Below are 14,120 nucleotides of genomic sequence, written 5' to 3' on the forward strand. Positions count from 1 at the left end.
TAAACTTAAGAGTGCTTGTGCTTCAAAAACTTTCCTACCACTCCCAACTTCTGTGGTTTATTCTCTATAATTTCTAGAATTCTTTCATTCCATAATCTGCCTTCATCCTCCCTACCATTAGGCGTGAACCTCAGATGGGATTTTTAAATAGCTTGTCTCTCTTGCAGAATTGCTATTTCACTTTGTGGTTTGGTATATTTTCTATACTTCTATCAATCCCTTTCTATGGCAGGCAGACTGTCTGTTCCTGTAAAACCTAAGGAGTAAGTTTAGTTCAGATTTCAGCTACAGGCTTTCTTTCAAACTTGCAAGTTGGCCACCTGAGACACTGCATGCTCAGCTGAGGTTTCCTGCCCCTCTGCCATTCCAAAATCTGGTGAAAACCTAACCATGGAGGAGCGCTTAGACAATGAAAGAGGCCTCTTGCCTGTTTTACCCAATGTTAGGGGAAGAGGAAAAATCAACATGGCTAAATATTCTTCTGGCCGTATCACAGGGCAGGGCTGATAAAATACTTTCCTTTCTCCTGGAAGGACAAAGACTGAGATACAAGGTTAAAGTCCATTGAGGATCCGTCCCTCAGCGCCCTGAAATCACAGAACAATTCCTACACTCCAGCTCAGGTCACAGAGCACTTAAGCAATGTAAACAACATGACAAACATCTACTGAGCTTGCCCAGGTGGAAGTAATTCTCAGAGCAAGTACATGGTTGCATTGAGAGCAAAATAAAAACAAAGTAATGTTTAAATAGTGGTTTGTGCACAGTGGAGCTCCCAGGATGGAAATGCAATCCCCAGAGAAGCATGAGCTTCTCTAGGTCAGTTCTCACTGTGTCCCTGTAAGTGCCCACACTTTCTGCTCCTCCTCCTGACCCTTTGTCTGGCTTGTTCAAATTTATCACCCCCAAAAGAACCCAGCTTGTTCAGGCATATCCGGTCTAATTTTAAATTAAGTTTATTGTATTTTCTGGTGCCCATGGATATAGTAGCAGATACAGTATGGATGGGAAGGCTTAAAGTGACCATAAGTCTCTCTCCCCCCGTAAGAACTGTCCATTTCTGTTTCACATACAGATATATGACCCCCTTCTATTATATAATGGGCAACTACAGTGGCAGGTATAGCCTTGTATATAAAATACCCAATTCCTGCACTTATAGGCTCACTTATAACCAGAGTGGCAAGTCAGACTTTGCATGATCCCTGCACAAAAATACCAGGAAAGCAGTTTTAGAACTCTAACTTCAAATTTATGGGAAAAAAAAATAAAGTCTACTTTTATTATTTTACTTGCCTATGTGGTTTTTTTTGTTCTTCTGCCTTGCCAGTCCCCTAGGATATTATAATATATCATATAATAAAAATCTTGAGTTTCTGATTAAATTGCTTATAATTTGAGGTCAAAATGTCAGGGTTTTTTACTGAATATGTTCACTTGAGTTAAAACTAGATTATACAATCTATTTGAAACACAAAGGCTTCTTTACATAGTCCCTTCCAAAGAACTGAATTGCTTTATGCCTGCAAAGTTTTTTGCATGCCATCTTTTTTGGTTTTCACCACATGGAAATATCTAATAAAAAATTCACTTAGTTACAATTTTTAAAAGTTTGAAAGAAGAAAACAACCCCCCAAAAATTAGTCATGCTCTGAAATAACTCTTCTGTCTTATCCCCAGTCTTTCCTATTTATTTTTTCCAAACTGGACAGAAAATGAAGGACTTGCATTTTGGCTCAATCAAAAAATCAATTTGAGCAGCTTCAAATATTTATTCTTTGCTCTTTCAATAGTGCATGACATTCAGTTAAGAGATTAGTGTAGCATTCAGCTACAAAATATAATGCTGATTCAGATTCTAATGCCTCAAAATGAGAAAATATTTTTTTTTTAGATGCAAAACAACATGCAAGTACAGGACAGGAGCAGTAAGAGCAATCTAAATAGTGTCCCTGATTCTGCCTGGAACCATATTAGAATTAGTATAATATGAAAGCTATTGAGAATCCCAAATACAGGGGTTCTGAGTATTATCCCACTACTGTGAGTAGATTGCATCAGCTGAAAAATATGTCAAGATCAGTTTAGGCTCTCTAACTTCATAGAGGTCTCCAATTCTATTCACATTACTTATATTTCACTCTCCCTCTTGGAAACTGTTTGCATATAATGATGATTAAAGACATAGCTATATGTGGATCTGTATCAGTAAGTACAGAGATGGATACAATTTACACCAACACAAAGCTGTACATATATTTGGATGAATGTGTCGATTCTCACTTATAAGCTCAAAGAGAAAATGATCAATGTTAATAAATATTAATGCCAACAGAGCAGCCTCAAAGCAATCCCAGCTCTCTTTTCCTTTCAGCCTGTTTCCAGTTACTGTGCCTCTGAGTTCTGAGCTACAGCAGCTCTCGCCTCCCATCTAGTGTCCAGAGAACTGACTGCCAGACATAGCATCCAGCTTCCCCTGCTCTTCCAGGGGACACAGCACTTCTGCAGAAGGCAGCTGACCCACAATTTGTTCCAGAAATTAAATTAAATTAACCTAAATTACAATGCAATAACCCCTGTCAGCCCAAGCCTGAAGCACTGCACTCCATGAGACACACTGCATGGAGAGAGGAGCTGCCCTCTGTTGTGTTACGTGGCAGAAAAAGATTGTTCTGGGGTATTACCACTCCCCAAATTCCCCCTTCAGGTACTTACTAGGAGACAGTGAATGGGATTTCCCCTCAGATCCGTGTGCGGAGCCTGCAACAAACTCCAGTCTCTCCCTTTATTGTAGGTGATGAAAGTTTTCACTTGGTTGTCAATCTTCTTGTTAGCCAAGAACATTCCCTTTATCCCTGCTACCTAGGAAAAATTGACATGGCTGAAAAATAGATCAAGTCCATGCAGGTTCTGTGCATGTCTTTTTTTCTCTGTCAAACCCACCAGGGCCCTGATGGCTCTGTCAGTGTGGTCAGTGTCAGGGCCAGAATTGCCAATGTACATCAAAGGCAAGCTGGAGTGCTGGGGAAGAGACAGAGCCATCATAGGTGCAAAGATGACAAATAGGATAGAAATACTGTATTTCAGAATCATCATAGGAACATGGCAAGATGTCAGTAGCATTATCTGTAAAGTGACAGCCTCTCAACTGTGTAGGCATCCTTCCCCCTGAAAGATGAAACATGCACAGGCAATTATTTTTCTCTTGCACAGCAGCATCAGGAAACAGCAGCAATTTTGGCCTTGTGAAGAAAACAGCAACACACACACATAAACTTGCATTTCAGTGTTTCTATTCTCATCCAGCCTTCTTCAGACATTTCATCTAAGGATCTCAATGTGTTTCCAAACAATAATTATCAGCGTTTCAATGGGATAACTTGGGGCATAGAGGTATTTTTGTTACAGTTCTGTATTTTGAGGAAACCAAAGTACTGGTGACTCAATCAAGGCCAGAATGCCAGTGTTACAGAGCTGGCAATGAGGTCTTCAACCTTTTACTTTTTCCTGGTGTTTTATCCATCAGTTTAAATCCACAGACCTGCAGGAGGATTTTGCAAAGACATGACGCTAACAGATTCACATTGGAACCAAGCCTAAAAGTACCTTAGTGAGGAGAAAAAAAGAGTCAACCTCAAACCACAACTCACACTGCAGAATGTTCCCATCTTCTCAGCACACTGAAAATCAATAGCCCAATAGCTGCTGCAGCTTGAGAATGAATTTGTTAGGCTGTCATTCTGCAATCTGAGCGCTGCAATAAAAAGGGAAGTGAAATCAAGAGAAGGAGGAGGTAAATGAGAAACTTTTTGGTTTCCAGCAAGTCTGTTCAGTCATCCACCTCACCTCTGCTTATGATGTAGAATTAGCAGACAGAATCATTCATCGAGAGTTTTTATTCACAGAGATTAAATGACATGGCATGGCAAACAGTTACACAGCAGAGTCAGAGCTTTTTACAGCTCAACCCATTTAATTATGTGGCTGGATTTGGATGCTACAGCTACCAGTGAACAGGATCTTATTGCACTTTAAATCACACGCTGTGAAACTACTTGAGTACAGTGCTTTGGTACAGCACAGTGATGTACTTACTCATTCAAATAGCACCTTCCTGAATTTCATTTGAAGTTCATAAAGACTTTGACATGGCTTGCTATAAAGGGCAATAGTCTTTAAATTAAATAGTTAACCAATTTATTGTTGATATAAGCAGAAAAAAGATAACCTTTTCAATTTCCCGGCTAGATTGTTTGATCCCATCCAAGTATTCAGGATTTCTTTGTTTTAGTAGAAAGGCACCCTGAAAAGACAAGGGTACTCCTGTCTAACAGTGACATTGCATGAATAGACAGGGATGGAAAAATAACATATTTCTGCCTTTACTACCACAGGCTAGAGCCTATAGTTGCAGTTGTACTTTGCTTTGCTGCTGTCCCAAAATTGTTCTATTATATAGTCCCTGTGAAACGCTGGCCATAAATGATTAAAGAGCACTTTATATATCGAGCAATAAAAGTGTTCTGAAATCCTGATATTTTTTTTTTCTTTTTATTATTCTAGTCACGGGCTGGGACGCAAAATCCTTTCCTGAGAAAGCAAAGTTATTCTGTCAGTCTTGGACAGCTTTATCTTATAAAAAAGACTGCACACACATGCTTGTGTACTCCCAGAAGGAAGAGGCAGACCAATTGCACATACACAACCCTGACACACACAGGGAGCTGTTCAGCCCTGCTGCTCACACAGTTATTGCAGAGAAAGACCCAGGCAAGCAAGTGCATGACTACCAGTGGTCAGAGAGGAAAGCACTCCATCAGCTCCCCCACAGGAACTGTAGAATCCTCACCACCCTGAATGCATTGTGTGCAGATACTAACACTGCCCTACAGCTTCAGAAAGATCCATACAAGACACTTGATCACACAACTCTTTAAGACATTTTTCACTGTCCATTACCACCTTCATACACTGAAGATACTACTCAGCCAACGTACCTACTGCTAGGATAAAAGCAGGTTCCAGAGTGACAGGCACATATACCATAGCTATAGACACACCTCCTCACAGTCTGTTATTACCTCAGTCATGGATTGTCCCAGGCAGGACTGTCTTGCTGTGGACCATTCCAACACAGCCTGGGCAGACACAGGAACTAGAAAGGGCACTCAGACACAGCGGTCAGTGATTTAGCTCTTCCCTCTCTTTAGGAGGTGGTCACTTGGACAGCCATTTTGTGAACTCAAGGAGACACCATGAAAGAATTTTTATTTCTTTGTACCCAGTCCAATTCCCTGCTTCACAGCATTGAGCAGATTTATTCTTGATTTATAATCAACTTAAGAATTACACACATAAACATGTTCACTGCAACCAGAAGAACTTACTTCTAGCACCTGACAAACATGCACACCGACACCTGCACAATAAACAGGCCTTTCTCTGGCATCTTCTCTAATGATGATGCTTTTTTAAATATACTGCTGCCACCAGAGAAGGACTCACTTGGCAATCTCTCCACTTTTAATTTATGTATGGATTTTTCTCCTTCTCTTGCCTTCCTCTCCATTCTCCCCTAAATCACTATAACAATCTGACTCAGAGAACCATGCTGGCTGGCTCTCTGTTCTCTTCCAGCAAGAACATCAAACTGAAAGGAAGGTTTGTGCCAGGTTCCATGTCAGCCAATATTCCTTCTATCTAGATACTCAGCAGATATGATGCTCTAAGTCTGATTCCATCAATTCCAATCCAGGTTGCTGTGTGGTGTCAGATGAACAAAACAAAACAAAAGATTTTCTTTACCCCCTGGGATGTAGGACACCTTTACATAATGCAGTAAAGCTGCTTCCCCAGCTGACAGTAATAAGAGGCAACAGTTTTTCCATGGGCTGCCAGCACTGCAGAGAGATTAATGGTAAAAAATGTCCAAATGACTGAAATGGCAGCGCCCATCCTCCTCCAGTCCATCTGCACTGATGTATAACTCTTGAGATCTCTGGACAATTCAAGGTGGTTTCCAAGTAGACGGCAGCTGAAGGAAAACTACAGAGCAGAGCTAATATTGAGACAGTGATGAGGAAGTACAGGAAGCATCTTCATCTTCAAAGGCACTCAGATCTACTTTATGACCTTTATTCTAAATGGTCAGAAAAATACCCTGCAGGAGACCTGAAAACAGAACCTGACCCTCAGAATGGCAGCTGAGGATTGAATTTGTCCTCAGCTGAGTGCTTGTTCCAGAGGGAGAATGGGCAGGAGAGCAAGAGATGGACAAGGGCACATTAGAAGTCCTATTGTTAGGATCAATTGTCATAGAAGCCAATGCAAATCGGCCTTTTTACTGTGAGCTTAAGCAGAGCACACTTGTTCAGAGAAAGGCTCAGGGTAAAGAGGGTCTCAAAATGAGGTATGAGACGTTCCATGCACATGGGATAGCCCAAGAGGGCATATCTACAACTACTTAAGTTCCCAGAATAGTCCAAGCTGAGAAAGGTGACAAGGACAGCTGAAAACTGCAGTCCCTTTTAAAACAAGAGATTAGATTGCCAGAAATGCAGCAAAAATCAGAGAATGATACCACTGAGACTGTTGGGAGCTTTCAGAGCCATAAAGCCAATATGGGTCCAAGCAGGATTTTGGCTGACAGAGTTCCTCTTAGCAACTGAATGAACTATTCCACAACTTTTTCCTATGCATCTAAGAGCCATGAGCTGTTCCTCACCTGAGAACCTACTGGTGAATGAATACAGCAGTAAATCTAGGAGGGGTAAAACTCTGTATTTAGTCATTTGTTGACTTTGCTATTCACATGCATATTACAAGACTGATGCACAAGGTGGAAATTGGCATCACGTGAGCTCCTGAGATAGCAGTGAGATATTTGGAGTTATGACATACCTCATAGAGGTCAATCATCACATTCCCCTCCAGCCCTTGACTACTCTTGACATTTTCCAAGGCCAGGGTGAAGTAGACCCCTCGGGTGTCGGAGATGTACAGATTGTACGTGTCGTTCTGGTTCCACTCTTGAACAGCTGCAAACACCTGATTCTCATCTGTGCTGATAACATGCATGTCCTAGGGGAAGAAAAGAGAGGCAGGTTACTTGGGGGAGCTCTGTGCTGCCATTTCTAATGGTACCAAAGAAACTGGGGAGGAGCAAAGCATATATTTAGGCTGGAGTTTAATGAGGAACTCAGTAGACAATATTGTGGCATTTTACTATTTTGTTGTCCACAGCCACTGTAAGCAAGTAATTCCATCCACGAATATTTTACACCAGCTCTCTTCTGCCAATTTTCAAAGTAGTAATTAACTGATGAGGTGTTAATTGAGCATTTACATTGGCACTACAGCATTAAACAGCAGCACTTTCCCTCCCCTTACCAACACCTTCATTTTAATGAATATTTTGTCTGGGGAATAGGAAGGGTTGTTTATTTGTTGGGTTTTTTTCTGTTTAGCATCTGATTGATTCCACTCATGACTATGGAATCACAGATATTAATAGTGTAGGAGTAAAAAAAAAAAAAAAAAGAAGAAGAAAAAAAAAGACCATCTGAAACATCTGCTTCTTGCCCAGCATTCAGAAGCCAAATATGGTCAGGACCTGATACTAGTAGGAGCTAATGAAGGAACATCTGCTGCTATCTACTGTTTCTAATGACAATGTGGGCTGGAGCCAAAGCCCTGGACCACTATACCAAACAGCACACCCCAAGAAATCAAACAGAAAAACAACCTGAATCCTCACTAGATATAAAGAACAGATATGTAGTTAGATCACTAGCACTATGAGTGAGGTTTTGTTCTACTCTGCTTCTCTGTGTTACAGCAGGCAGGAAGCAATGATAAGGTTGCATAAGTGAAGAAAAAATAGGAACTATTGAACCTGATCTCATCTTTCAATGCCTGGAGAAATTATTACCCATTTTATTTTATTTTCCATTACAATGGAAAAAGTCACCGAGAGAGATTGTTATAATGAAATTCCCAGGCTCTATCTGCCCAGCACAGGCACCCTGAGTTCTTTAGTGCCATAAAAATCTGTGGAGGTAGGAAAAGAAATGAAGACTTCTTAGCACCAGGTGATTCCCAGAAGACTCAACTGTTCAGTCTGTTTTGGGCAGATATCCCAAAGTTATTCTGCTTCCATGAATCTCAGCCAGGACTTTCTATATGCAAAACTGAGAACTTTTATCAGAAAATATACTCTTTGGAAGCAGATGCTACTTCTCCCTTCTGCTAATAATAGTCTTTGAAAATTCAGTGTCTGGTGGCTTTTTAGGTAGGATTAATACTTCCAGATGAAGTCTTGTAATGTAAAAATAAAAAAGAAATATAATGAAGAAATTTGATCTATAAATTTGAAAGTGGATTCACCATGGAGTTAAGATTCAGAACAGTTGCTTGTTCATCCAGATCCAGATCTGAATACAGAGTGGATGAATATGCACTTGATTTACTTTCTTCTTTGCACTGGAGAAAATTATGTCCCAGAAGATGGGCTCGATTTGTGAAGGAACAGATTGGCTTAATTCCCGAGGCAATAGGAAAAGTAATGTAAGTCCCACTGAGTCCTACTAATTTTGGTGGTGAACAGACATCCTCTCTCAGCTCCAGCTGTGCCAGGAAGAGTTACAGCCACAGCTGTTTGTTTGTGGCTCCTCTTTCAAACTGTCACCCTGGTTCAATCTGCTGGTAGAGCTACACCAGCAGGTGTTCCCAGTGTGCTCCAGGCAACATTGGCTAGCACAGCTCTAATCACAAGTGTTAATTTCTGCATATGGGCACACATGGGCAGGCTTCTGCATTTAAACATAGACAGAAACTAAAACTTGCTTTGCCTGGTGAATGTACTTCTTCATTACCTTACCATTTCATTCAATAGTTTTGTAAAAACTGGGGAAGAGGGGTAAAAAGATACTTTGATCAACAGCAGAGAAAACTAAAGACAATTTCACAAATGCTGAAGAAGCAAATGAGTTAATTTATTCACTAGATGCTTCCTGCATTTGATCAGAACATGCTGTAAGATGGAAGTCTAAAGAAGATTCCAGTAAGGCTGAAGGAATTTAAGCCTAGGGAAGCAGAGACTGAGATGGAATTGGCATAATATACATAATGCAGAAAGTCAAAAAAGATAGCATTCCAAGTGCGTGCCTTTGGGGATAAATTAACTATTCCTCTTAATATGGCCTTGTCCAATAGATGCAGCAATGATGCACAGCTTTGATAGAAAAGGATTAGTATATGGGCATCAAACAGGTCTTGGACCAGCATCTGGAATTTCCTCATTTCCACACTGGGAAAATTAAAATTAATCAGCATATTGTATTATGTATGGTTTTTTTCAGGATGGGGATTAATTTCTTGGGGGGCAGGAATAATACAAAAAGACAGCCTTCATCTTGATATAGCACAAGCTCCTTACAGAGATGGAAGAGGACAGGAATGTGAAGCAAGACACCTGTCTCAAACAGTCACCATCACCTTTAGGGACTCCCCTTGCATTTGTCTACTGAGAGCCTGAGCTTTTTTTCTCTCTCTTCCAGAACAAACTGGAAGTACATTAATATGCAGTTCTACTATCTGTCCCTTTTGCCTTTTCAAAGACAAAAGTAACATGATGCTGTACATGGGTTTGATCAGGTGTCTCCTCAAATGACTGAAAGCCAAGGCTTTCTGAATTACTGAACAATTGCCCCTTTTGCATTTGGTCAGGGAACTTTTTTCCCCAGGCAAAGTAAGTACTAGGGATGTGTAATGCCAGTTTTATTCTGCCAGCTCAGTTGGTCAGAGCATGGGGCTAATAACAACAAGGCTGTTGGATCACTCCTCAGTGGGCCCTTTACTTAAGAGTTGGACTTGATGATGCTTGTGGGTCCCTTCCAACTCAGAATATTCTGTGAAATGTCTGTGAAGATGCTGGCTCTTGCCTTTGCCTTCTGTGAAATTCTGGGGCTGTCAGCTCTTTGAAGGTCTGTATTTAAGGTCTGTATTCTTACTTACTTTTGTTACTTCTTCTTCCATCAGGATCTACATCCTGAGGTTGAAAACCGGTGATGAATTTAGAACAGAGGTACCAGATGCACCCGTCCCATCACTATGCAACCCAATGCCAGTTAAGACAGGTGTTTTTAAAAGAGAAACTGCTTGACTTGCTTCAGTATTCTCAAATGTCTACCCAGTGCATTGGTCTAAACTGGAGTAAATGCACCCTGTGTGCACTACAGTGTGTGACACAGCCCATATTGTAGTGCTGTGGTACAGAACAGGCAGCATCAACCCCCAGATCAACATCACTGCAACAATTAAGAGGTCTCAATAAAGACTGTTTAGAGGGTTAACACAACCTGTATGCACATATGCAGGCATCTGCTTGAATGGAACTGAGTTTCAAGTTTATTTATTTAGGCTTTTAATCAAAGTAGCTACAAGGCTGCTAATGTCAACAAGAATAATATTTTAGTTTGATTTGCTGTAGGCCATCCTGCCTGAGCAGCAGCATCACCTGCCAAGGCTGCCTGCCATCACACGCCTCCAGCTCAGGAAGAGTGACACACAGAGACAAAAAGCTTGGTATTTCCATCCTCAATTCCAGAAGTCACTTAGTACTGTTTACCATATTTGGCCCCTCTTTCTTAGGCTGAAGGAGAGGAAAGAGAATTTGGGCATAAAAGAAGCTGTATGTTCCAATTCCTTGAATAATATAAGTCTCTGTGCTTTTTTCATAAAAGTGACTATTTTGCTTTGATGGCAGCCTCCTAGACAGCCACAGTTCCACTGCAGCTCCTTCCAAGCCAAATGCAGCTCTCCAAACTTTGAAGATATTCTGAGATTGTGACAAAGCATCTTTCTTTGGGTCAAATAACATGAATATATTGCCCCAATTCCTGTTCTCTGGAACACATTGTAATTTAACTCTAGCACATTTTCCCTGGCTTGCCAGTGAATTCTTTGAGAAAGTGGACAAAAAATAAGTGTGGGCTAAAGGAAACAATAAGTTTAAAGCAAACAGTGTCTCTACAGATGGTCTGAATTGGCTGTAAATAATTTTTATTTGGCTTTTACAATAATCATGCTAAAATACAACTTGTTGCTAAGGGCTCTTTCAAATAACACCTATTTAAATCTGATGTGAATTTACAGAGTGTTTTCACTTGCTTGGGCAGGAAATTTCAAAGTAACTTAAAATATGGCTGAAAACTTTGAGGCAGACCACAGGTCTCCTGTGTAAGAGCTAAGATCTCATGGCTTCTGGTGTGGTCCTCACTGTCCTGCAAGCTGGTTTCCAGTGCTGTGAACAGGAGTAAAGGTTCCAACAGCAGCCTAGGGAAGCTGAGGCACCAAAGGGCTGGGTTTGAACTACAGTCTGTTTATATGAGGGTCACCCAGTCAATCCACCATAAACAGGTCTGTTGGGTTGAGGAATCAAAGACAGCCAGTCGTGAAATGAGCCAAGTTATCCCTCTGAACATTTCTACCACAAAATCTGACCTTGCTCTTTCTTTTTTTCCTTTTTCTTTTGATAATCCCTGCTTAGTTTCTGGGAGTGCATTTGTCTTCTGATGTTAGACCTCATATAGAATCCATAAGATCATTTACTACCTTTCAGCTTAAATCTCACTTAAAACAGACTATATCAAGAATGAAAAGGCCAAAAAAAAGTCCTCTGTCTTTGTGAAGAACTCATTAGGATACCAGCTGCAAATTGGTGGTTTCTTCAAAATGAAGCTAACATTTTATACAGGTCTTTCAAAAAATTCAGCTTCAGAAGGCAGACATGTCCTTTCAATCTCCAATGCTAATTCACCATTGTTAATTAGGCTGGAGACAGAGCAGGCACACAGAGACATCTTTCTGCTTGGTTCCCATTAAAATCTACTAATGAGGCAAAGCACAAAAAGCAACTCATACAAGACAGCGAGAGGAGAGGGGAATTTTAAGACAAAAAAAAAAAAAGAGAAAAAAAAAAGACAAGAATCCCCTCCAAAACTCAATTAATTAAGCATAAAGACATAAAGAAATGGTAATGGATGTGGGCTGTGGTATCTGTCTACATTTCATGCTCATGTCCTGCAAAAGTGCTGACTTTTGGTTTTAGTCCTTTCTTGTTTGGAAAAGCTCTGTTAAGGAAGAATACTGTTTTCATTCACTGCATGTCATCTCGCAGTTACTTGTGTTGGACTTGTAACTTGTTGGACAGTTACTTGTGTTGGATCTTCTGTGCAACCCAAATATCTGTAGGCTCACATGGGGACTCTAGCAGCAGCAACCTACCTTGGGCAGGGAGTACTTTGGCAGCTTCATCTGTGCAAATGGGCTCCTCCTATAAGAAACGTAATAATGTGGTCTTCCTCCTGATGTCAGCTATGAGAGAAGCAGGAAAGTTATCTTCAGGGTTTTTTTTTTTTTTTTTTTTTAATTATCAGAAAGAATACCAAACAAAAGCTGTTAAGAGAAATACCACAGTGTGGTGGCAATAGCTTAAACTGCAGCGCTGTTACAGCTGAGGAATAAACATTGATCCAACTGACAGTGGCTGAAAAAGAAAACAAGAGGAATCTCATTTTCAGCAAAGAGAGACAAAGGCTAGAATCTCGTGTGAAAACTTGTGAATAGTGAAGTCTTGACTTCAGCTGGGCCATTATGTCACCTCCTGATAGCACAGCTCTCCTGTGCCCTACCAGAACACTCTCTGCTCTTTGCTATCTGTAGGCTGTTGATTATACCAGCACATTGGCAGACATGAGGCTTGATTTTTATTTCTACTTCTAGCTTTGGCTCCTGTGTGGCCCTGGACAAGCCATCATAGGTATCTGCTACAAGATCAGCTAAATATTCACAGATAGGGAGGGCAGGAGAAGCTCGGTGAATTTGGTTTTTTTGTGAATCTTGTCATATATTTAAGTGCATAAATACTGACGGCAGACCTTGAAAATGCTGGGTTAGAGCAATGTGAGATATCATTTTCTACCACCTATTAAATGAGGGAAAAAGAAAGAAAAAAGCTGTCAATTTTTTCTGGCTTCCAGTGCTGCTGAACTATAATCAATGTTTGTAAAGTACTTTGAAATCCTTGGATGAAAGATACTGAAGAACAAATATTCCAAGGGATTCTCCGTGCAGAACTTTGCTTTAATTGCTTGATACCTGAGCTTATCAAGACTTTTCTTTAGTAGTAAGTGTTTTAAAATGCACTGCAATAGTTTAAAATGCAAGATACACAGAGGCCAGGTTCATACCAGATTAAGTAAAATAAGCACTATTTCTCATTCTAAAGCTCTTCAACATTTTTTTAAGGGAACTGGGCAAAAGTTAGGGGAACGAAGGCCAGAAATATTTTTTAATGAGAGAGTATCATTTTGTAAATAAAACAAGTTTAGTGGGAAAATAAATTCCTTTATCCTAGTGCTTTTAAGCCTACTAATTAATTCCAAATGGCTTAGTTGCAGAAAAGCCAGATGGAGATCAAGGAAAGAAGGGAAGGCTAGAAGGAGGGTGTTCATCTCTTCCTCCAAGCATACCCAGCCTGCCATAGGGTTATTCCTCCTCTGAAGAACAGAAGGGTAACACCAGATCCAGCATCAGCCAGGATGGCTAAAGAGAAACACTCCAGCTCCTGTGACAGTCGAGGCACAAACACAGAGCCACTCTGGAGTGAGAGAGTGTGGCTGAAGAGTGATGCACACCCCTGTTTTCCCTGCCTCATAAACATTTCCCTTTTGCCTCAGACACACTAGGCACAAAAGCTGTTCTGAAGCATATGTGCCAGATTTATTTGTGGATTATTTAGACTGGTGTTTAAGACGGAGTTCATTAACTGAAGCCAATTAGCAATCAACTAACCCAATGTAAAATATAAATTATCTCTCTTCCCTCCACTTAAAAGCATGCTAAAATATAAACTGCCTGGAAGCCCAGTTTAGTGCTAATGATGTCCAGTTCACCTCCACATTCCCTACAATTCTGTTGCTATTTTTCTCCTCTTCAGCTGACATTAAATGGACACTGGCAGCAGCCTAATGAAACCCACAGTGGTTCAGATCTATTCACCAGCTCTCACCTGGAACACAGCCTGGCTGAGCATATCCCATCTTCTGCCATTTCACTAT

The 14,120-nt window shown here is 40.6% G+C and overlaps 1 protein-coding gene across 2 annotated transcripts in view; it reads right to left on the bottom strand.

Annotated features, from left to right (window-relative positions):
• The window catches only part of SORCS1 (sortilin related VPS10 domain containing receptor 1), a 255,913-nt gene that overhangs the window by 53,455 nt on the left and 188,338 nt on the right, over positions 1-14,120 (bottom strand). For both annotated transcript variants that reach the window (XM_030950888.1, XM_030950889.1), the window contains exons 8-10: positions 12,286-12,375; positions 6,901-7,080; positions 2,716-2,862 (exon numbers count right to left, since the gene is read on the bottom strand). In XM_030950888.1, coding sequence (XP_030806748.1) covers positions 2,716-2,862; positions 6,901-7,080; positions 12,286-12,375 — 417 coding nt within the window. The remainder of the gene's footprint in view (positions 1-2,715; positions 2,863-6,900; positions 7,081-12,285; positions 12,376-14,120) is intronic.

This window comes from Camarhynchus parvulus, chromosome 6 (assembly GCF_901933205.1).
Source record: "Camarhynchus parvulus chromosome 6, STF_HiC, whole genome shotgun sequence".
Classification (NCBI taxonomy): Eukaryota; Metazoa; Chordata; class Aves; order Passeriformes; family Thraupidae; genus Camarhynchus; species Camarhynchus parvulus.